The sequence below is a fragment of the Danio rerio genome, chromosome 10 (genome assembly GCF_052040795.2).
Source record: "Danio rerio strain M-AB ecotype USA chromosome 10, GRCz13ab, whole genome shotgun sequence".
In the NCBI taxonomy this organism is placed as follows: Eukaryota; Metazoa; Chordata; class Actinopteri; order Cypriniformes; family Danionidae; genus Danio; species Danio rerio.
In genome coordinates, this window is record NC_141030.1 from 5981989 (window position 1) to 6007798 (window position 25810).

A 25810-nucleotide genomic window follows, 5' to 3' on the forward strand; every position below is an offset into this window, starting at 1 on the left:
TTTTTAATTGATTTTCAGTATTTAAAATGAGAAAGAACAACATTGCAAACCCAAACCCATACCAATCCAACAGCGGGATAGTGCTCACATTAGCCGAAAATTAACAAATATACAATGGTACATGTAAGTTTAAATACAAATACAAAGAAATATTAATAATAGCAATAAATAAAAATAAAAGCAAATAAATAATAAACAAATAAATACATTTTACAAACATATAACCATACGTACCATATGTACAACAAAACCAAATTATTTGAGATCTTCCACATAATCAATAAAAGGTTGCCACACCTTTAAAAAAAATCCCCTTCGACCCTCCTAATGAAAACCTGATTTTTTCCAAGTAAAGACATAGTTTCTCTAATCCACTAAGCATGAGTGGGAGGATGAGAATTCTTCCATTTCAGCAAAACAGCCCTACGTGCCAATCAAGTCGAAAAAGCAATGATTTTACACTCTGAAGAAGGCAACTGTATTTCCTCTGAAGTAACAGCAGAGCTAATAATTTTGACTTCAACTGTATTCATTCATTGATTTTCCTTCAGCTTAGTTTCTTATTTATCAAGGGTCGCCACAGTGGAGTGAACAGCAGATTAAGCAGCAGATGCCCTCCCAGCCGGTCTATCTGTCTGTCTGTCTTTCTCCATCCATCCATCCATATGCTTTAACCCCAAATACAGAAAATGAAACTAGTAATGACTATGTCTGTTGTAAGTCTGATGTTTATATCACACGTTTTAATGTATAATATGAGTGCAGGTTTAATAAACATTTCTGCATTGGTAATATTTATACGTAATAGCATTTAATGTAATGTAATGTAATGTAATGTAATGTGTATTTATATAGCGCATTTATTGTGTATGGCAATACACCCAAAGCACTTCACAATCATGAGGGGGGGTCTCTCCACACCACCACCAGTGTGCAGCATCCACTTGGATGATGCGACGGCTGCCACAGGACAACGGCGCCAGTGCGTTCACCACACACCAGCTATTGATGGAGTGGAGGGACAGTGATAGAGCCAATTCGGTGGAGAGGGGATGATTGGGAGGCCATGATCGTAAGGGCCGATAGAGGGACTTTGGCCAGGACACCGGGGTTACACCCCTGCTCTTTCACGAGAAGTGCCTTGGGATTTTTAATGACCACAGAGAGTCAGGACCTCGGTTTAACGTCTCATCCGAAAGACGGACTTTATTTACTGTAAATACAGTTTTTCTCAGTGGCTTTGATGCATTTCTCACAACACTATTCACATTTGCACAGCAGTTAATGCACTTGTCCAAACAATTAGTCATTTGTGCACATCATAGTAGCAGTTTCTCATTCCTTCCAACAAATTGCGAATGCTTTTGGACATGCATCAATTGTTGTCATACAACTCTCTGCTGCTTGATAACGTTTGCTTATGTCATGTCTGTCAAAATGAACTAAACTTGTGAATGCTGAATAGTCATTCCATATAAAACTAATAGTCTTCATTTCAATACTTGAGTCATTACATATTACAGTTTTTCTCGATTGCTTGGATGCAGTTGTCAACTGAAACTCCACATTTTCAAAACAGTTAACACAAAGGCCTAAACAGCAGCACTCATGGTCAAAATGACACATTTTGCTTGCAAAAGGCACATATCGTGTCAAAACATTTAACATATGCAACAAAAGCTAGTTTTACCTTCAAACAACACAACTTGCAAACAAGTATAAGAGCTCTTTCAATTAATCATTACACAATGGACAACAAAATACAGAACTCAAAATGCACCACCATTGCTTGCCATTGTAGCTTATAGCCAATGGCATTTGTTGTCTCTATTTGGGCTGTCAAATGCGCCTTTTTGCAAAGAATTTGATCAAGAATAAGATGTGCTTTGATTGAATATATATTGAATATATATATTGAATTCATGACATTTTTCAAAAACACATGTAAACTACAGTTTTTCTAGTTTGCTTTGAGCTGGTTAAAGAAACTAGGTTCCTCTTCATTTTCATTATCACTATCCCAGCAGAGCAGAGGACAGGTCTTGCAAATGTGTAAACCCTTTCTCATTGGGTTGACACATTTTCCCCACCATTTTTCCAAACAGTTAACACGGATGTCATTCAAGCAGTCCAAACTCCATTGTTTTAGTTTTGGTAACCAAACAGAATCCATCTATTCCTAATTATTAAAAACTACCAACATCAGTATGAAATCACTGAAGCACCGGTTTGACACTCCTTCACACAAATCTTCAATTAGCCATCATTCTGCAAACCTTATATAAACGATGGAAGGTCTGTGTTGTTCTGTGCCAGCATTGATGGAGGAGGTCAATATGTCCTATACTCCCAATAGATTTGACTGTATATTAGTTTACATGTGTTTTCTCTAATATTTACAGTATTTTATTACTTTTGTCTGTTTTTTTTATATACAGTATTTCAGTTTTCAGCCACAGTTTGAAAAATGTCATGAATTCAATATATATTCAATCAAAGCACATCTTATTCTTGATCCAATTCTTTGCAAAAAGGCGAATTTGACAGCCCAAATAGAGACAACAAATGCCATTGGCTATAAGCTACAATGGCAAGCAATGGTGGTGCATTTTGAGTTCTGTATTTTGTATTTTGTTGTGCATTGTGTAATGATTAATTGAAAGAGCTCATATACTTGTTTGCAAGTTGTGTTGTTTGAAGGTAAAACTAGCTTTTGTTGCATATGTTAAATGTTTTGACATGATATGTGCCTTTTGCAAGCAAAATGTGTCATTTTGACCATGAGTGCCGCTGTTTAGGCCTGTGTGTTAACTGTTTTGAAAATGTGGAGTTTCATTTGACAACTGCATCCAAGCAATCGAGAAAAACTGTAATATACAGTCAAAACTATTGGGAGTATAGGACATAATCATATTGACCTCCTCCATCAATGCTGGCACAGAACAACACAGACCTTCCATCGTTTTTATAAGGTTTGCAGAATGATGGCTAATTGAAGATTTGTGTGAAGAAGTGTCAAACCGGTGCTTCAGTGATTTCATACTGATGTTGGTAGTTTTTAATAGTTAGGAACAGATGGATTCTGTTTGGTTACCAAAACTAAAACAATGGAGTTTGGACTGCTTGAATGACATCTGTGTTAACTGTTTGGAAAAATGGTAGGGAAAATGTGTCAACCCAATGAGAAAGGGTTTACACATTTGCAAGACCTGTCCTCTGCTCTGCTGGGATAGTGATAATGAAAATGAAGAGGAACCTAGTTTCTTTAACCAGGTCAAAGCAAACTAGAAAAACTGTAAATGTTGCACTAGTTGTACAAATCTGTCAAACAAACTTTATAAAAAAATCTTTACATCTTTTTTTTCCCAAAAAATTCTTCTAAATTTAATAATTTCATGGATGATTTACAGACCTGTGAATGTTGTAGGTTCAGTTCCAATATGTACTGCAGTATTGTTTACAGTTGTGCACAGCTCTACACAAAGGGAGCTTATTGTGAATAAGGGTGTATTTATACTTTTGCACAATGCTGTGAATAAATTAGAATCATAAAGAGCATCTGCAGTACAAATGTGCACCATACATATTCAGTGACTTGTACACAGATACCTCACCAAATGCAGTGATGTCTAACTTTACTGTTGTTTCCAAAGGCATATAGGGCTGTCTTGAGCATTTTTCAGGAAGTGTCACCAAAATCTGACTTTTTTTTGCATTGGAAAAAATTAACAGAGTAAACTGTCATAATGAAAACATTTGACTATCTTGTTCATAAACAACAGGGTCAGGACTTTTCATCTTGATCACACTTGCATTTTCATGAATACTTGCTTTTGAGGAATGAGCTATCCATTTTGAGCAAGTGACACACTTTTGCAGGTTATCAGCTAATAATGAATTACTGTTGTGCAAATGTAGTGTTGTGGGAAATGCACCAAAGCCACTGAGAAAAACTGTAATCTGATTCATTATTGTTGTGCAAGTTCAGATTAAAAAAAAAAAAAAAAAGCATACATGGACATACACTTCTGATAAGCTAAACCAAAATACATAATTATTAGCTGCACAAATTAGGCTACTCAATTGCTTTGCAGTGCTCATAAAAAATAAACAGGAGAAAGGAAATTTGCTTAAATCTGTTCCGATATAAAACGTTTACGTTTAACATAAGAGTAACGCACACCACATGACTTTATACTTGAATGAACAGTCTGCATTGAGCAAAGTGAATCCGATCTTCTGATCCATTCATCCAAAAATATTCCCCGAGTGTTCTTACATGTTCAGGCCAGCAGGTGACGACTATGTGCTAAGAATTTTCCTCATGATATTAACTGTCTAATCCGTTTTAAATATGTGAATGTGTTGTTTTCTACTTACAATGTTCTGTTTTTCTACTCAGTTTTAAAATTGTGTAGACTACAGAAGTTGTCATTTTTGTACCAAAAATGTTGTCTGTCAGCCATACTGAACAATAATCATTATAAAATTATATATATATATATATATATATATATATATATATATATATATATATATATATATATATATATATATATATATATATATATAGCCTATATATTTTTTTGCCACTATCATTTTAACAACTAGGGTATAACATACATTTGTTAAGTCATATAAGTGTGGAAAAATCTTTAAATGTTTATTTATCTATCTTTAGTTAATAGCCTATGTTTATTCACTAATTTATTGTCCTACAGCGTAGTCGTTTTATTCATGAACCGCCAACTTATCCAGCATATGTTTTACATAGCGAATGACCTTCCAGCTGCAACCCAGTACTGGGAAATACCCATACACTCTCATTCTCATTCCACACATTATCACGTGGTAACACACTCCTGAGCTCATGTATCGATTACACTGGTCTGACTGAACACTGAACATGAACAAAACAAGCACAGAAAATGAAGGTAAATAACCGACGTTTCTTTGAGCAGGGTGTCTCTGCATTTAATCTTCACTCATGCTTATAAAAGTCTGCCGTGTGTCAAACTGATTTTCTCAGTTTTGAGCCGTATCAGTGAAGTTGACTGAACTTCACGCGACGACGTCATCGGTTAGCAAAGCAACCTAGCAACATACTTTCGGAAGTTATAATAAAGAGGTACATTACTGGACCTCTGGCGAAATTGTATTTATAGCTTATATGAGGAATTTTGGAGGAGTTTAATTTTAATTTGGCGTTTTGAACAAGGTTTATAGATGTTGCCAAAACAGCTGGTTACATCTGACGTTATTTATTTAATATACGTTTAACGTTATTGTAACCTTATTCCATGACGTTGAAATGATGTTGTTCATTTATTTGCTCATTGCTGGTGTGTTAAGATGTATAGTATATTTGTATTAACTGCTATGGCATTTTTATTAACTTATATTTATTAATCAACATCAATTACAATTAATACTTTAATTATTTACATTTCTTTCTTTCTGATTTATTAGAATACTGTATAGGACTGTTTCTCAAACTTTTTTTCTCCAAGTACCACCATAATGACCAATAATGAAATACAGGAGCGTAACAGGTCTAATTAATGAGCTACAGTTCAAAAACGTGGCAGATTAATTCTTATTATTATGAGTATTTTATTATTGTCAGCCACTTTAAACATTATAAATAGTTTGAACATTAACACTGCACTGTGCTTACAGGTAAAAAATAAATAAAATGTCAACGTTTAAATTAAAATGTGCTTTTAAAAGGTAATTGAAAATTGCACTGTTCTTAAAAATTAAAAAGAAAACTGCTGTGCTTAAATGTATAGCGTTATCATAAAGTTGCCTATTCATCCAAACCTAGTAATGTTGCTTGGATCTCATAAATATAGGCATTTTTTGCTATTTCTGCGCAGAATTGTGCTAAAAATCTGCGGATTTATACAGAATTATTTTGGAAATGTCATAACTAAATGAAATAAAAAGTAATACATTTTTAACTTTTATTTAATGTTTACAATGCAAATCCGATCCACTTTATTTGGTAAACCAAGCAAGTCTCTTATATAATATATCTACTAAAAGACAGAAAATATTACTTTACAAACTGTATAGTTCATATATCATATGAATATTTTCATAATAGTCAATAATATTACTGTAATTAATAAAAAAATGAATGAGTATAAGTTTACACACATTTACAAAAGTAATTAAACAGAATCAACGATGGACTAAAAATCTGCGTAATTCTGTGCGCGCAGATTCTGTGTGAGCCTAGCTATATGTCACTATATTCATATAACTCTTTTTGATCAATTTTGAAATGTATGATACATGTATCTATGACTTATTTATATATCTTTGAAATCTAAACATTAACTTGTATTTTAGATTTATGAACTGGATTTACATATTGAAATTAGAAATTAGATCTGCTTACTGGATGTTAGAGTAGGCTATTTGTGTCAGAAAAGTTTTTTATAAAATTTGACCGATTTACGATTTTGATTTCGATTTTTTTTTTTTTATTGTGTTACTAGTCTTCTCAAAACATTACGACAACATGACTGAAGTAGCATTCTCTTTATAAGTAACTTGAAAAACCATCTGGTTAAGGAACATTGTATTTTTAATGGCCATGTCATACAAAAATCGGTCAAGGTGTAAATAAATGTAAAACAAATTCACGAGTTGAATATCGTTGCAGAAGACTTGAATAAGAAATATTTGTGTAAATATTGCAGTTGCAGGAATACAGAGGTATTTTTTGCAAGTTTTGCTGAGCCTAGGAAAGATTGGCTGTCAGCTCGGCTTTGACTTTGTCTTCTGATTGAATGACAGGTTGTAATGCTGCTGCCTTTTTCTTAAAAAGATACAATGAAAGTAAAGGACTGAATATGGAAACTGTAAAGCCTAATTTAACCCAATGCGGGCTATTGTGGACGTATAGCAGGAGCAAATACAAGCACCAGATGTGTGTCTAATATAAAATAATATATTTAATCTATTTTTCTTTTCCCCCTTTTAAATACCGATCGTTTGATGCGATCATTAATGAACTACGTCCTGAATCGTGGCTGGGCTGTGCCGGTATGTGTATAGAAACCTGTTTAGAATTCTAAAATCCATGGCGCTGCGTGGTGCTGCGTGTCGCGTCGCCGAGGGGCGCTTCTGGTGTGCTTCCTGCTTCATTCAGAGAGTGAACCAAGGCGCATTGGTGCCATTATAATGTATTAAATGTATATTTTTAAAAAATCACGATTCTCGATTTAATATAAAATTAAATCGTCATCAAAACGTAAATTCGAATTAATCGAAAAAATCGGAAAAATCGCCCAGCCCTATTTTCATCCATGCTGACTCTTACGCCTTCAGTAGAGACAGGATGAGATGACAGAGGCTGTGCTATCAGCTAATATGTTGCTGACATTGGTTTTTATGTATGGGTGATGTATTGTATCATGAAAAATTATTGTCCATACGTTTAAGTCGATATATTGATTATTATGACAGGCCTATTAATGACCAAACAGGTTGGCCTCTCACATGGGATGCAGCATTCCTACACCTTTATTTCAGGGCATGGAGTTTCAGCAAATGATTTAAGTCGGGTGTGTTTGATCAACAGTCTTAAAATATACTATTGGTGTGCGTGCAGAAACAGGCTTGAGTAACTGCCATTATAATGTGGCAAAACTTCCCTAAAACTTGTCACTGCTTGTAGCTTTTATGATTCTTGAAGCAAATATAGCCTCTTTGTATGTTTAACTCCAAACTTTAGCGTGTGTACTGTGACATTGGGAGTCATTTGGAAAACAAACCAATGTGAAAATAGTTCTGTGTACATAGGGAACTTAAGGAGAGAGAGAGAGAGAGAAAGATTTCAAAAGTTTTTCATCGACACTGAAACAACATGCTACGATAAAGTTAAGAAATATATATTTCTATATCTAACTCATAAAAACTAAATATTTAAGACAAATCAAGGCAAGGCAAAGCACGTTTATTTCTATAGCAAATTTCATACACAGTGACAATTCAAAGTGCTTTGCATAAACAGGAATAAAAAAAGAAAAGTATAAGAAAAGTCATTGCTGCAATCAAATATGATTGTATGATTCAGCATAGCGTGAACTTACCTGATATCAGGCCCGGATTGGCTAATCGGGAGGACCGGGAGAATTCCCGGTGGGCCGGTCAGTTTTTTGGCCGCGAGGGCCGGTGTCCCTAGCTCCAGAATCTGTAGCTCTCAGCAGTTACACTTTTTAAATTAATTAATTTATTTACTTGACCAGTCTTCTTATTCATTGTTTTACCGCAGCTCTGCTCTTTTTATCTATTTTCTCGTAGCCTTGTGAACATGATGCTGCCTGCAGGTTAATGATGATATAACTCGGATGAGTCACCATTCAACGTACAACTGTTGTGGTCCAGTGGTTAGCACATTAGTTTAGAATGCCGCCGATCCGGGTTTGATCCTCGTCTGAGCAATTTTTTATTTTTATTTTTATTGTTAAGACATACAATACTGTTAGGGTTGTTGAACATTTGAAGTTCTAAAGCAGCTGTTTTCTCAAAAAAGACGTGATAGTGTCATTAGAAACTGAATTGGAAATTACCTTATTTTAATATAGCCAGTCGTGAACTGAGGTGGGCCGGTCTGAGGCTTGAAACTCCACGGCTGAAAAGGAGTCCCACTCCGTCCCTGCCTGATATGAAATGAGAACTGCAGAGTCGAGCATTTTTAATTAGGCCCTCACTCCATTCAGCTCCCTTTTAGCCAAAGACGTCTGCGGTTGGCATTAAAAGCAGTGTGGTGTACGGTAAAAGGCTAAAAGCTAAGTTTTCGAATTTGGCATCCTACCGCACAACACCACATGTTTGCTATTGCAACCAATCTTTTTTTGCATTCGGGAACCCACGTGACGTCATGTGTGACGTAGGTTGATAATTCCTCTATATTTTCTCACAATTTTATTATTAAAAGCTCTTTTTTGTTTCGGACTAAGAAACTGTGCCATAAATGTTGAAGATTTGGGATTTTAGCTAATATTGATAGGACAGTAACTAAAAAACAACATTACCCACAAACTGTGAAAGGAGCTCCACATGAGAAGCTGCTGTTACCATGGAAACAAATATTGCGTCATAAGCGCTTGTCATCCTGCGAAGCCTCGTGTTGCAATTAGACTCGATCTCTACATCAGCAGCTGCATGCATTTAAATATCCAGCCGTAAACGCACATTATTTTTGGCTCTTTTAACCGAGTCAGTCGTTTCATACAGCGATGCGCTTCACACACTGACTTGCGTGGGCGTAGTGTTCATGGTGTATTGCTGCGCATTAGAGTCACTGACGGATCAATGTGGAAAGAGAGGCTCATGGGAAGGTACTGATGGTGAATGCCAGTGGGTGTGCGGTGGTTGCCATGGTTACATTCTCCTCAGGTCTTGGGTGTGATGATGATGTCAGCCAGCATGCTGGGCTGTCTCTCTTTCTCTCTCTCTCTCTGCCGCTCGCTCGCTCAATGAGTCAGTCAGGCTGCACTGGAGCAGCAGTTCATTTCTTCTTCTCTCGAGTTCTCTCTATTTTTGCTTCAGATCTCAATGTGACGAGCGAGCGAGGTAGGCATGGATTTGCATCTTTTCTCCATTGTGTCCTGCTTTAATGCAGTGAAAGCTTCGGGGCAAGAGCGGCTCTCTGTATTGTGATTGTTTAAGTGGATTTATTGCGTCAGTGAATGTTTATTGGGAGATTCTGTCATGAGGGAGATTGATATTTGGAGGACGATGATCAATAGAAAGTGCACGGATCGTTAGAAACGTCTGTTTGTTGTCTCAGAGAAGTGCTCGTGTCCTATCATCCATGATACACCTACGTCAATAAAACATTATTGGTGTTTGGAGCAAAGGTTATAGTTAAACAGAAAGCATCATGGGATTTTTCAAGATTGCAGGCTGTAAGTTTTACATTTCGTAACAGGTATGGATGACGTGCAGAGTTGCGCGTGTGGAGATGATTCATACGCTGCTAATGATGGGCTCAATAGATCATGCGCTTTCTCTTTCACTGTTTGTTTTGATAATGGGAGATGGAGGCAGTTTACGGCGACTGAATTGCTGTTGCGTTTTATGCTGACCTTCCTCACATCAAACATCAACAATACAGGGTCCCGGGTCAAACACGAAAAGGGGGTTTCAAGCATTATTTAAAGTGTAATATGGTTTGTATTTTTCTTTATGTTAGCATGTGGACACTAGGTATGGGCTGGTGTAAGATTCTGGCCGTATGATAACCTTGGATAAAAATTTTATGGTTTCACGGTATTGTGATTACTGTTAAAATATATTTTTTTTAAATGTCTGGGTAAAAAACAAACACTTGTTTGAACACAAACCTGCAACACACTCTTTAACACAAAGTATTAGATTTTTTGAAAAATGTATAATACTTTATAAATATTTATAAAGCAGTAAACACGTCAGGCTAAATAATTCAAGTGAATGGTTGACGTTTGCTGACTTCATGAGTTTTAAAAACAAATTTATTTACAATTTAAAACAACATCTTTATATATATTTTTTCTGCTGAAGATACAGTTGTCCTAAAATCCTACTATTGTCCTTCTGTAAATATATATGGTAAAAATGGTAAAAACGTTTTTTATCTCTCTTTGAAACAGAAACATTCGACACTAGGGTTGTAACAATATACCGGTATGACGGTTTACCACGATTTGAACGTGCACGATTATCATACCATGAACAATTGCATATCAACGGTTTTAACCCTTAAAGACCGAGACAGCCGCCCGCGGCTAAAAATAAGTAACGTTATTGCTCTTAAATGTTTAATAACTTTTGATCCGCTGATCCGATTCATACAATTCAAAGATTGGCATAAAGAAGAGAATCTCAGCTTTCCAGTGCTGTATCACATAACATTCGCAGACTTTCAGAGGCTCCGGAATCAGTGCGGTTACGTCATCAACATTTGACAACGCTGATTTGACAAAGAAACGCTCGTCACTGTGTCTCCGGACAAATCAGACATGATACATCGATGCATTGTCCCTCCTCCATGCCCAGATTGGTTCAAACTCGCTATATCACAACCAATAAGCATAGGTTTCGCTTTTGTTTGTGGACTAAGGTTTTTGAACAACACGGAATGAGAGATTAAATAAAACTAAATAAAACGCAAAAAAACGCAAAAAAAAAAGTTTTGCATGAAATAATTCTCATACTAAGTACTTTTGCATGCACAGCAGCACAGAAACATGACAAAACAGTGACACAGCAAAGACGAACTGCTGCTCTTGCTGTTTTCAAAAGACGCAAATGAAGATGCAGCTGTTTGTCTGCATTGCAGACAACCATATCCACAGACAACCATATCCATGCTGGCACATAAGACCTAAGGATGTTCCATATTGAATCTAGTTTCGTTATGTAACTATTTATAGTATAGTAAATATTTATATCTATTTTTTACTGAGGATTTGCACCATGTTTATTTGGACTTTATTTGGACTTTGACACATTATTTATTATTTTCTTATTTTTTTATTTGTTCATTGTAAGTGGTGTTGTTTATAGTAACTAAAAATATATTATTTGGAAAAAGTCAAATTTGCTTCACTGTTCTATTATTTTGTAACATTTGTAACATACCGTATACCGCGAAACCGTCAAACCGTGGTATTGTTTTAGACGATTATCATACCGTGAAAAATTCATACCGTTACAACCCTATTCGACACACACCAGTGTTATAATAGTTATAATAATATAATATAATAGTTTTCATAGTTTTCGTTTTGACTTTTTGTTTTCAAATGCAGTTAGTTTAATTAGTTTTTTAAAGGCAGATTTACTAGTTTTTATTAGTTTCTGTATTTTGAAATTGCTTAGTTTTAGTTTAGTTTTTATTTATTTCAGTATTAGTTTTAGTTATTTTTCTAAATAAGGATGCAAGATTCAAAACCATCAGAATAAATATTGTATAATAAAAACTCAACCAAAGATACATTTTTTGAAACATTTACTCAAGAGGACACGACCACTATCATCTACCCCTACCATCTACCCATCCTCACATTCATATACAACAGCCTACTGTAAAAATGACTTGAGAAAAATTTCTTGAAAAAATGACTTGAAAAATTTCAACAGTAAAAAACTGTAAAATAACCTGGTTAACGGTATGTTTCCTTAATATATACGGCGAATAACCGTAAATTGACTTACCCAGAATTCCCTGTATGGCACATCACTGTTTATGCTTTTTGTTGACATTACTATGGATTTTTTTATTTGTTTCCCCATCATTTATGTAAATTAGAGATTTTTGTTACATCTAATGTTGATAAACAATGTTAATTTTAATTAATTTAATTTTATGCGTGTTACCATACTGGTGTTTAGTAGCTGTGTAAAGGACACTTAGCACCTTCTATATGCGGATACTCTTTTCAGCTTGTTGGTAAAGTTGTTTGTGATGAGCATTGATTCATTATGTAACTTCCTCATCACCACCTGGATGTGGGTGTGCTAACGTGTCTATCTGTGTAACAAAAGATGTGTATATGTTGGTAATTCAAAATACGGACATATTACGTCTAGAAATTAAGAAATTACGGTAGTTTACTGTAAAAATTAGAAATTACTTTTACGGTTTGTACCGTATTTTTAACGGTAAAGTACTGGCAACCACAGCTGCTGTTTACCGTAAATTTTACGGATTTTTTTTACAGTGTAAGATAGCAGCCTTAAGTAAAATATGTGTGCAAGGCTGCTTCTGAGGTTAGATATAATGTAGTGATTGAAAGTTCAGATCTTTAATGCGAAACAGATCTTTTGTAACATGCTTGGACTCAACATACCAAATATATGTAGTCAGCAATCATCATTTCAGCAAGTTAAAACATCACCATGATCTGAAAAAATTCTTATACAACAGTCAGGCTAAATAATTCAAATGAATCATTGACGTCTGCTGTCTTCACAAGTTTTAAAAGCAGATTTCTTTACAATTTAAAACAACATCTTTGGATATTTTTTCTGCTGGAGATACTGTTGTCCTAAAAAACAAACAAAAAGTTAATAAAAAAATCTTACACATACCTTAGGAACGGTATTACAGAAAATGTTGGCGGTTTTAAAACCTTGACTCTTCCAAACCGTGGTATAACTTGAAAACGGTTATCGTCCCATGCCTAGTTTATAGTGTAACAATAGTTTATATATAAATACAAATGAAGAGTTCAGATGCAAAACCTTCTAAATCCATCAAAGCTCTTTTCTTGTAAATTAGCATTTTCTATCCGGCTTCTATATTAGGTCCAGAAGTTTCATTTTATAGATAATGAAAAGGTTGGTAGCTGGTAAATAAAGTAGCTTTTTTTCATAAATGTCACTTTGGACAATTCTCTGGTTTTTAACAAGGTAAATTTTAAAACCAGCTAAATCCACATCTGCTTTTTTTTTTTTTTTTTTTTGCAAAAACCTCTAAATCCACTTGTTGGGACAAGACAGCGTAATTAGTTGAAAGATCACTAAAGATGCCATTAGAAATTATTTTACCAAACATAAAACACATAACACAAACCACCTAAAATAAAAAATACATAAATCTGTCAAGTAAGTGGCAGTTCATTCCGCTGTGTAAAACCAGGGGAAAAGCTGACATTAATTAAAACTGTTAACAATCTGTTGTCATTTAGATTTAATGTAAGTAGAGCAATATAAACATTGTAAACTAAGCTTGTTAGAATCAAATAATGTAGTGTAAAACATTGTGAAACATCAATATCTGTGCATTGTCCATAATTATAAAAAGTTTATCAGACGTAAGGGTATTATGAAGTAATACAATGTAGAGTTTTATACATTATATTTATCTTTTTAAAAATAGCTTACATTAGCAAATAAAATGCAAGGCCTACATTTTTTCAGTACCTTCATGATCACTTAAAAGTTAATTTAATTGGCTTAATTTAAAAAAAGAAATAGAATTATGCAAAAGTATTGTAATGAAATATGCACAGTGTTTTAATACTTTTACAATACTAAAAACTGAAATAAACAAATAAATAAACACCTTTTTTCAGCCTGGCAGGGTTCAAAGATGACTACAAAAAACCTTGAAAAAAGCAGAAACGTCTTTCTTTAGAACAACTGAAAACCCCAATAACCCAAAGTAAACAGAGCACAAGATTGAAGATTATTGAGGATAAGAGTTGGAGACAATTATCTAAAGGCTCTAGTGGATATATTCTGAAGTATGATGATTATGGTATTATGGATTGCAACCCTCAATTCAGCGTATTAATACAATTTTTGAGTGGAGAACGGTAAGCTTTTAAAAGTATTTTCTTTTGCATAATCATATATACAATCTATGGTCCATAAACATCTTTAATGAAGTTTGAATTTGTTTAGCAACCTAATGTTCAAGATATACTAGCCAAATAAATGTTTATTCAGAATTGTAGAGGCTTGTGATCTCTCTTTCTCTTCAGTAATGCCAGACTGCATGATTTTAGCCCCGATATTGGCTCGCCGACAGGTTTTGAGAAATCGCCGACAAATGCCTGAAATCACAGGCAAATCGGTGTTCGTGAACGTGAGCGACAATCACACAGTATGAACTATCAAAGACGCGATCTGAGAGAATCGCCGATGAGTCGCCGATGCCTGTGAGATATTTGGTGTGCTAAATATCTGGAGCTGTCGGCGATTCAAATCATGCCGTGTGAATTGAGTTTTGACTGAAAATAACATCAGCGATTGCCTACAGCCAATGAGAGAGCAGCATTCACTTGTGTGTGCGTGTGTTTATACCTGCTGCAGGCCAGCGGGAGGCTGGGGGAGAAGGTAAAAGCGCTCTTTTTGGTTTATTTGGACCCACGAAATAGAGGAAAAACTAGTAGAGGTTTGACAGGACTCAGGAGCAACCGTGTCTGTTTGACGTTTCATACAGGAAGAAATTAGTTCATTAGCAACATGAGGAGAAATGGCTAGTTCCCTTTAAACCCAGGTGAGCAAATATGTACATGTTCTACCCCATTAAAGGCTTCTTTCTCATTATGTAGTTAATAACAAAAGATATACCACGTGTTTTTGGCTGTGAAACGTAGTTTGGACGAAGTTGTCGGCGATTCTTCCTATAGTAAAGTCATGCAATGTGAATGTCCCTGTCGCCGATCCATCTTGCAGTGTAAACAAAGCAGCGACGAAACGCTAGCCCAGATAGTCATGCAGTGTGAAAACATCTGTGACACGACTACTTTGAAAATCATGCAGTCTGAACTAGGCATAAGAAAGATAATAAGAGAGAGATCCTAATTTAGCTTGCCAACAAAAAAGGCTACACCACAACCATAGCTACACACTACATCAAATCTAGGTCAGCCTCCAAAGTATAAATTATTGAAAGTATGAATACAAAATACATGCGCCACGATTGCATTCTCTTATGTTTAAGAAGACTTGATAAGACTTGACATCATTATCTTTTGATATTTATTGCTAATTTTTAGATATTCATTGTATACATTGTTGTGGAGGTTAAAAAGAAATGGTTTCACTGTTAGATACAGTGAAATACTGTATGATTTGCATAATGAAATCACATTCATTTGAATAAATTAATTTGTATATTACACATATTAATTCCTATTAAACTCATTCATTTGTATTAAGCAGAAATGCAGGTTTATTGTTGGAAAATAGTGCCATTTGTCAAATTATGCCGGTTTAGTGGTGAGAATAAGTCTCAAGAAGACTGAATTTGATGTGTCTTTTGAGCCGTGTGTGTTTTTGATAACGTACGGCCCATAAAGATCACACGGCTCCTTGGCAATATGTTAATTTCTAACAGTGTGTGTCAAGAGGATTATTTCAGCGATTAATTCAGCTTTCACTGAAAGAGTGTAAGCCCGTTTCTGAAAGCCTTCCAGTTCCTCCCAGTCTGGTTATGTTTTTTTTTTTTTCTCTGCCGCGTATTTATCTTTTTCTGGATCCGTCTCTCCTCCTCATCATAAGGCATCTGCCTTTACCAGTATGATATCTGTCACGATTAGCGTGGCGGCATCTGTTTTTCATCGTATCGATTGCGTTGAAATGTCTTGCATGCTGACACTGAACGTAGACATATTGGTGTGATGATGCTCTCACGATAAACACATGGCACATTGAAAAAGCACTCCACTGATACCGGCCGTAATTCCCAGTGGTTCAGCCCTGGTCAGTTACATCCAGATCAGATCAATGATGTCTCCCAGAAAATAGCTCTTGAGTAGTAGTCGTGCAGACTTAAAACCTGTTGAGATATTGGCTGTTTTTAAAGGCTTAGTCGCCTCTATGTCCTATCAGTAGGCCTAAAGTGTCATGATGATTAGGCCTCATGTAAAATTGTAATTCATTTTTAATATATTGCCTAAATGCTGTTTAAAGAGTTCACACTTAGCTGATGATTGATTTATAAAGCTTGTTTGGCATGCTGTCCTGTAGGGCTGCTCGATTATGGGAAAAATCATAATCACGATTATTTTGGTCATAGTTGTAATCACGATTATTCAAAACGATTATCAGCTGAAGTCAAAAATATTCATCCGCAAGTGAATTTATTTTATATATAAATATTTCCCAAAGGATTTTTTTTTACAGTATTTCCTATAATATTTTTTTCTTCTGGAGAAAGGCTTATTTGTTTTGTTTCAGCTAGAATAAAAGCAGGTTTGAATATCTTGAAATCTATTTTAATAGCTTGATATTATTAGCCCCTTTAAGCAATACATGTTTGATTGTCTGCAGAAGTAACTACTGTTATACAATGACTTGCCTATTTACCCTAATTAAGCCTTTGAATGTCACTTTAAGCTGAGTATCTTGAAAAACATCTAGTAAAATATAATGTGCTGTCATCATAGCAAAGATAAAAGAAATCAGTTATTAGAAATGAGTTATTAAATCTGTCATGTTTAAACTGCGCTTTAAGCATCTTCACTGTATTTTTTATGTTATTATTGATTAATAATAAAAACAGTCGGCAGCAGCAGGAATACCGCACGCTGTCACTTTAAGAATAGTGCGGCTCTGATATGGTTTCTCTTTCTCGTGTCTTTTGATTCACAACTTGTTAGTTTATTACACAAATGAGGGTTAATATGAATAATCACTAAACACCGCGCTCTGACACAAATGTGCATGTATTTGACCATTAAAGCGCTCAAATTAAGATCGCTCTAGATGAGCAACAGCACATGCTCTTTTGCGCTTTTAAAAATATGAATTATGCGCATTCCGTGCTGCAAAAGTTACATTACAGCACATGCTTTTAGTCATTTTCATGTGGAACTGAGCTTTGCAGAGGCAAAGTTTTCACACGTGTACAGCTGGAAAGGGGGCGGTACGTGATGGAATAAGCCAAAATCAAAATCGAAATCGGATTAATTGCAGAGCCCTACTGTCCTGGGAGAGAGCCCTGAGCTCATAAGATCCTTGAGCCTGGGGCTCCCTCCTGTTTGCGAGGTGAAAGGGGAGTTTGAGCTTAGGTAGATCTCGAGAACCCCCCCTGCTGTAGTACACTGAAAAAAATTATTTAAGGATTTATTATCCTTGGATTAACTAATTTTTTTTTTTACGTTAAGTGGTTGTAAACAATTTATTTGGGCTGTATAATATGTATAATAATAAAAGAAGAACTCCACTATGGTGTTACCAAGACTTTCAAAAAAATGAAAAAAAATTCTAATTCTTTTTTTTGTAATTTAAATCAAAGGGCTCTATTTTGACGGTCCATGCGCAGAGCGCAAATTGCAGGGCGCAAACGCTTTCAGGGTGTGTCAGAACGCATTTTTGCTAACTTAAGGACGGGAAAATCCGCTTTGCGCCATGGCTAAAAGGGTTGAGTTTATTTTTTTAATGAGTTATAGGTGTGTTTTGAGAATAAACCAATCAGAGTCTCATCTCCCATTCCCTTTAAGAGCCAGCTGCGTCGCGCTATAAGCGTATTGCTATTAACATGACGTAAAGTAAGTTCACTTTCGCTTTTGCTCTCGTGGATAGGGAAACCTTACCGCACAGACATCAATTAGCCTATAAATAATTAATTTTGTTTGTTAAGCGCAAATATTTGTTTCAAAACTATTTCTAAATTCAGTTCTAATTTCCAGCAAACGAATAAATGATTAATAATAACAAAGTGTGCTCAAAATACTGAGTTATTTCCAAATACACCTGCTATGCCCCATATCTAAAACCTGACAGGTGGACAAATCTAAGCTTGTATTTAATAAAACAAATATAAATATGGATATAATAAATAATACTGCTAATAATAATAACATTATACAAAAGCAAATTGAATGAACTGAAAAAGCCTCCCGAGATGAAGAAAGTATGAAGGCAGTGGTTTTTAAATTCATGTAGGCTAGAAATAAATATGTTTTGTAATATTTTTATCATTTATATTTATATCCTGTATATATCCTTATTATATATATCTATATCCTTAAGATATTATATATTTTTCATATGTAAAGATATTTGCTCTGCATCTAATGTGTAAGCCAGGCGCACTTTGCGCCAGACAATAGACAGACTTTGTTCTGGTCTAAAGAACAGACTATTTACAGTTTCTCAAAATAGCAACGCGCCAAAACACGCCTGCTTTTTTAGACCAGAAAGCCTATGTGCACATTTGAGCGCAAATGCATTTGCTATTTAAACAGCGTGGCGCAACACCTCAAAATGACCCTTGCGCCAAGGGTAAAGTAGCAAAAGAGTATTGCGCTGCGCCTTGCGCCACATTGCACCGGGTGTATGATAGGGCCCCAAGATGACATAATACATTTATAAAATTTCTTAAATAAAATATAAATTTCCGGGAGATTATCACTCGTTTGCGGGCATCCAGGAGCCTCTATGCATTTGCGGGAGACTCCCAGAACTTCCAGCAGACTTGGGATGTCTGAATATCGTGTTTAACAACTATAGTGAGACGTGATCCAGCGGTACATCCTTGATAAACTGTCCGACATGCACTGCTCATTGGTAATTTTAACAGTGTATAGTGGCAAATAAATCAGAAGTCTTAGCACATTTGCAGAGAAGACCTTTACAAAATAAGGTGGATAGAAGATGTGACGCAAACTTCGAAGTCAGACTTGTCTTCTGTAGACAACATTTTTAAAATCTTTCGGATGCAGCCCTTCAGTGTAATGCCGTCACGGAAGTGACAACCCCCGTCACGACGCACTGCCGAGGCCCCTTCACTTCCTGTGTCTCCCTGGGAGCGAGCAGACAGTATTGTTATGGGAATCCTCTTTGATTAGATTATTGTGTGCTCTCTGTTTTCTCTCTCCACCTCGTTCCCTCCCCCATCTCCCTCTCTCGCTTCTTCATACATGTATTTTTCATGAATGGTGTTCGGAGAAAAGAGAATTGATCTCACTAATGATTCTGAGTGGAAAATTGTGTGTTATATGATTAAAATGAGGATTTTACGCTCATCTTTTCTCTTCTGTTGTGTTTCCGCAGGTCGTGACAGGAGCCTGATGCTAAATTCGTGATATGCTCTGCCCGGCGTGAGGAGCAAGGAGCCTTTCTCCTCCTCCTCTCCATCCCTCTTGCTGGTGTCACACTGTATCCGGACAGAACTTGGTGTGGAGGCGACTGACACTTTTATGACACATTTTTAAAGAGATTGAGCAAGTGAGACGAGCAGAAGAGAGAGAGAGTCAGAGGAGTTGGAGAACCAGCAGTATTGTCATTGCTTATGGAGGAGGAGGGGCAGGATTGACGTGGAACTCGCATCAGCTTGCTTTCAGTTTTATCATTGATCGCTATTCCGTCCAATCAGAGATGGGCGTCCTGTGCTGCAGCATCCTCGTGCTTGCACTTTTTTTGCAGTGCCATAGTCACAGTATCCAAAACCACATGTACAGGTTCAAGAGGTAAGTCAATTAGTGTCCTTAAGGAAAATGTAATTGGTGGTAATGTTACGCCCCCCAAGCTGTTGTTTTATTCGTGCATTGATCAGATACATGTCGGAAAAGAACAAACATTTAAATTCAGAAGTCCATCTTATACGTTTGAAACCAGAGGTTTACATACAACATAACCATTTTTTAAAAATGTCTGATAGTAAATCATACTAAACGTTTACAATTTTAGGTCCGTTAGGATTACCTAAATGATTTACATTTTCTAAACGCCACAATAATGAGAGGATTTTTTATGTTTTTGAGAATTTTTTTATATTTTACATTTCCTTGGTATTTTTTTAGCTTTGCTTTTAAACTGTATAACTTTGGACAAATGGTTTGTTCTGTAGACTATCGGGAAAAAAAATAGCTTAAAGTGGCTTATAATTTTGTCCCTAAAATGGTTTTTAAAAAATTAAAAACTGCTTTTATTTTAGTCGAAATAAAACAAATAAGACTTTCTCCAGAAGAAAAAATATTATCAGACATACTGTGAAAATTTCCTTGCACTGTTTAACATAATTTGGGAAATATTTAAAAAAGAAATAAAAATACAAAGGGTGGCTAATAAAAAACTTTAAAACCATATATTTTTAAATGAAATGTTATATTGTATCTGTTCTAACATGTAAAATGAAATGGTGTTTATTGCTAATTTATAATTTAGTGTGGTATACTTTAGTTGTACCATCAAAGTCCACTAATATTGCTAGGTTATTTGGACGAAGTTGTCTTACAGTTAATTCTGTTATATATTTATATAGAAATATATTTCAGTGAACAGTGTGAACCAGGACCAAATGTTTAATTTGTACCAAAAACAAACAATCAAGAGAATTAAATTACAAGTGTCAACACGTGCCCTTGGGCGAAGCAGTGGCGCAGTAGGTAGTGCTGTTGTCTCTCTGCAAAAAGGTCGCTGGTTCGCTCATTTGGCGTTTCTGTGTTCACAGTCCAAAGATATGCGGTACAGGTGAATTGGGTTGGCTAAACTGTCCGTAGTGTATGAGTGTGTGGATGTTTCCCAGAGATGGGTTGCTGCTGGAAGGGCATCCGCTGCGTTAAAAACGTGCTGGATAAGTTGGCGGTTCATTCCGCTGTGGCGACCCCGGATTAATAAAGAGACTAAGCCGACAAGAAAATGAATGAATGAATGAATGAACAAGTGCCCTTAGAATATTTTCACATAAAAATATATTTCGTTTGAACTTTTTGCTACTGACACTAGTTTCAAAAAATATATATCTGAACTCAAACCTTACTCAAAACTAGTGCCTTATTGTCAAATGTGCACTCTAGCAATGCATGTTTTCTGAAAGTCTGTTTTTGTTGATACTGTAGGTTTCAGGAAAATTCCTTTACAGACCCCAATGACTGCTCAAGGACCAGACAGCCTTTTGTCATGTCCAGTCCGTACAATTTTTCACTGGATATTCGCCTACCTGGGGTGGTCCCAACAGAGGTAAGAGTTCCCAGTCTGGACATTTCTTTGAAATGAAGGATCGTTTTTACAAATGCACATTAGTTTTTTTTTTTGCGTTACTACTTTAAAATGTAATGCAAAGTAATTCATCCTTTTTTTTCCTACTAAGCTGGGCATGTTTGTTTGTAATAATATAAACATCTATTTTTGACAAGTGTAATGTATTGTTAGAGCGAAAGTGAAATGATAAGTAAATAAACCTTGGGCTGAAGCAAATGTAAATACACGTCTGCAGTTCAGGAGCTGTTCAAACAAATCTTTCAGCAAAGCTGCCTTCCTGGATTGCGTAAAGAACGTTTAACATTTTTAGCAACCAACATTTGCACAATTTTTAACCAGTAAACCTGATTACTTATAGACATGATTACTTTCTAAACATGGTGCATTACTATTCATGATTGCATACAGTTAAAGTCAGAATTATTCGCCCCTCTGTTTATTTTTTTCCCCAATTTCTGTTTAACGGAGAGAAGATTTTTTTTCAAAACAGTTCTTTTTTTCTTTCTTTTTTCTTTTTTACTTAGTTTTTATAGATTTTTTAGGAACGTATAACCAGTGGGAACAAAACAAGCAAATAAAAAATAATACATATATACATAAATATACATATGTATACATACTTATATAGGCAAATACATCCATTCCACACATGTACACCTATATACATACATGCATAAAAATATTAAATTAACCTCATCAAAATAAATAAGTATAAAATAAGATATAATAAAAGGTTGCCAAACATATTTTCACAATGATAAATAACCTTTAGAATTACGTAAATGTTTAACTATAAATAATTATATTGTCGTCGAGGAGAAAGCCAGCCATTTACTCCATTTCTTTTCAAAGGTCTCTAATTGTAATCAAAGTGCATGTGTCATTTTTTCCATTTCCTCAACTTCTGCTATAATTTTGAACCATTCATCTTTAGTTGGTGGCTCTTCTTTATACAATTTCCAGGTTATAGCTTTTTACTTGTTGCCAAAAATATCTTAAATAGATATTTATCTTCCTTTTTGAGATTAATAGGAGTATCTCACAAATAAAGTACTTCAAATGACCTAGGAATATGAAGATCAAAAATATCATTGATGGCGAAGTGCTTTCAACACATTTCTTAACATAATAGTTTTAATAACTCATCTCAAATACCTGATTTATTTTATCTTTGCCATGAAGACAATAAATAATATTTGACTAGATATTTTTCAAGACACTTCTATACAGCTTAAAGTGACATTTAAAGGCTCAACTAGGTTAATTAGGTTAACTAGGCAGGTTAGGGTAATTAGGCAAGTTATTGTATAACGATGGTTCTGTAGACTATCGAAAATAAAATAAGCCTAAAGGGGCTAATAATTTTGACCTTAAAATGGTTTTTAAAAAATTAAAAACTGCTTTTATTCTAGCCGAAACAAAACAAATAAAACTTTCTACAGAAGAAAAAATATTATCAGACTTAGTGTGAAAATTACCTTGCTCTGTTGTCATTTGGGAAATATAAAAAAAAATAATAATAATTCAAAGGGGGCTAATAATTCTGACTTCAACTGTAAATCAAAATAAGCATCCGTTTGTAAGCTCACTTTAAATTATAAACACACCCATACCACATGACAGCTATAAGTTAATACTCATAACTCTGATATTTTCTTGGATATGAAAGTTTAATGTGTTACTTTACTAGTTACTAAAAGGTAATCTGATTATGTAACTGCTATATTTAATTCACAAATGAATGCACAGCTGTTTATATTTGTGCTCGGCATTAAATTTATGCTCTTATTTTTTTCACCTTTGAAAGCATCTGTCATAGAAAAGCAACTGTCGTGAATAATTAAAGTGAGCTTCCTCACATAGGACTGCAGTCTTATGAATACTCATGAGGCAAAGATGAGTCATCGATGTACAATAGGATACATTTAGATTTTATATACTCAACGTAGTGCATTAAAGCTTTAAATTAACTGGTTTTCAATTAAAGCTGAAATTAGTGGATGTTATTATTGTCTTCTGGACACAAACACTTTTGTTGAAATCTACAAAAAATATAGTTTATGTGTTTAGAAAAGCATTGGAAAGCAAGCATTTTCCCTAAGGGCAGAACTGTAAAAAACTTTTTCATTTGTTTGCTCTTCAAAGCCTGTGGATAACTTGACTAACCAGTTGACCAATCACAATACACATCATCTCAAATGTAGTTTTAGTCATCCTGATATCCGTGAGCCAAATCCTGTCATTAGAATTAATTGTTAACGACCTTCCAAAACTGTGCCACAAGGTTTCGTTCCCAAATATTAGTCATGTGAATGCAAGATAACACAACTGTTCGTGTGTATCAAGTGCACTGTGAGAAGCAACTTATTTATTATGTAAGAAAAACAGAGCTAATGTGGGGTCAAGCACATTCAGGGTGCTTTCACACCTGCCTCATTTAGTTCGATTGAATCGCACTAGAGTTCGTTTTCCCTTTTGGTGCGGTTCGTTTGGGCAGGTGAGAATGCAGCAATCGTACTCGAGCGCACCAATAGCGGACCAAATAAGCGTAACGAGACCTGCTTGAAGAGGTGGTCTTGGTACGCTTTCAAACGAACCCTAGAGCGGTTCGTTTGTGGTGAGAATATGATCCGTACTAAAACAGGTCCAACCGCAAAAAGTACTGCGCGTTTTGGACTAATTCAGCTGCCGTAGGCCGATGCGATGTGCATTATGGGATATGGAGGAAAAATATTTGTTGACAGCGCTTTACCAACAGAGAGAGAGGGGAAAACATTACCTGATGGCTCGTTGGTAATATTTCCGCAAGATGACCATGTCGCAGTTTAGCTAAATTACTTCACGCCTCCTCTTGAAGTGACGAGCGATGCATTAAAACACTGTTTTCCAGCCGCAGCCGCGCTTCATTTTTGAAATGTTTTGTTTGTCTAAAGCAGGCATACAATCAGCCAGCGCAGTCGTCCCTCCAGAGTAAAAACGACATTTTGTCACTTCTGGTTTTGTTTACTTGCGGGAGTTCATTGTTTACTTGCGGGAGTTCATTTTCCCCACACGTGAATTCTAACCAATCAATAAGCAGTTTAGGAAATATGTTCAAAAACATCTGGCCAATGAGAGAGGTGGATTTTGTCAGATGACTGCATTTTGGTTCGTTTCAAGTGGTTCGGACCAAAGCCAGCAGTGTGGTGCGAAAACGACCCAAAGACGGCAGAAAACGCAACAATGTATCATTTATTGCCCTTGGTCCAGACCAAATGAAGCGAACTACAGATGTGAAAGTGCCCTCAGACTTAAACCTTCTTAATATATTTTCAGAAAAGTATTATTTGCCAATTCTAAACAGGGAAATCATATTGGCAGCCAATGACTATCAAACGACAACATTGTTCACAGTCAATTTAATAATACTATTTTTGTTTTGAAGGCACACCTGCATGCTATTTAAGACCAATTATTTGGGGCCATGTCACAAGATGTCACTTTGCTCAAAGAAAAAATAAACGGTCGCATTTTAGGATGAAGGAGGATAAAGAATTAGCCTCCTTCAATAGGCCTCTTTTACTTTCTCTCTTTTATCGATAAGGAAATGGTGTTGCACACTCCACTGACATCCATTAGTTTACATATTTAATTTGTGTTTGTTAAGCACAAAGATTTGTTTCAAAGCTATTTTTAAATTCAGTTCAATTTCCAGCAAACAGATAAATTAAAAATAATAAGTGTGTCCTAACACATGTGCTATGCTCCATATGGTCTAAAACCTGACAGGTGGACAAATCTAAGCTTGTTTCTAATGAAACGAATATAAAATTGCATATAATAAATAATAATAATAATAATAACATTACACCAAAGCAAGTTGTCATGAATAAACTAAAAAAGCCACCTGAGATGAAGACATGGAGGCAGTGGTTTTTATATTTATAGAAAATAATAATTTTTGTAATATTTGTATCCTTTAATTATTTTTCATGTGTGAAGGCCCGTGCACACCGAGACATTTTTTGCTCACGTTTTCCATCAACGTTTAACGCCTCGTGACTAAATATAGGGCAGTGGTGGGCAAACTTTTTAGACCCGAGGTCCACATCAAGTTTTGCAAACTAAGTGAAGGGCCACATATCAAATCCTTAAAAAAAAATAAAAATTTATTAATAGTGGCAGTATGCATGGAACATGTAATATCGGACAAGAACATGTCACATTAACACATCTTTTTTTTAATAGTTATTATTGAGTCATATTTACAAGTCGAATTCATTTGCACTGCTATTTATATTTAATTATCAAACATCATAAAACAATAAAATAATCCCTTATAAATAATAATAATAATAATAATAATAATGTAATATTTTTAATGGGGAGA

General features: G+C 35.3%; 1 protein-coding gene and 1 long non-coding RNA gene across 6 annotated transcripts in view; one reads left to right on the forward strand and one right to left on the reverse strand.

Moving 5' to 3' along the window:
- The window catches only part of LOC147834982 (uncharacterized), a 184121-nt gene that overhangs the window by 93778 nt on the left and 64533 nt on the right, over positions 1 to 25810 (reverse strand). The window lies entirely within an intron of this gene.
- The window catches only part of pam (peptidylglycine alpha-amidating monooxygenase), a 94736-nt gene continuing 73796 nt past the window's right edge, over positions 4871 to 25810 (forward strand). For 3 of the 5 annotated variants that reach the window (XR_015500755.1, XM_087270101.1, XM_087270103.1), the window contains exons 1-3: positions 4871 to 4934; positions 19513 to 19928; positions 21300 to 21420. Coding sequence is in view for 4 of the 5 variants with exons in the window: in XM_087270101.1 (XP_087126227.1) it covers positions 19837 to 19928; positions 21300 to 21420 (213 nt within the window). In the remaining variant the exon portion in view is untranslated. Of the gene's footprint in view, positions 4935 to 9493; positions 9592 to 19512; positions 19929 to 21299; positions 21421 to 25810 lie in introns of those variants that run through there. The other 2 variants (XM_087270102.1, XM_087270104.1) reach the window with 1 other exon arrangement.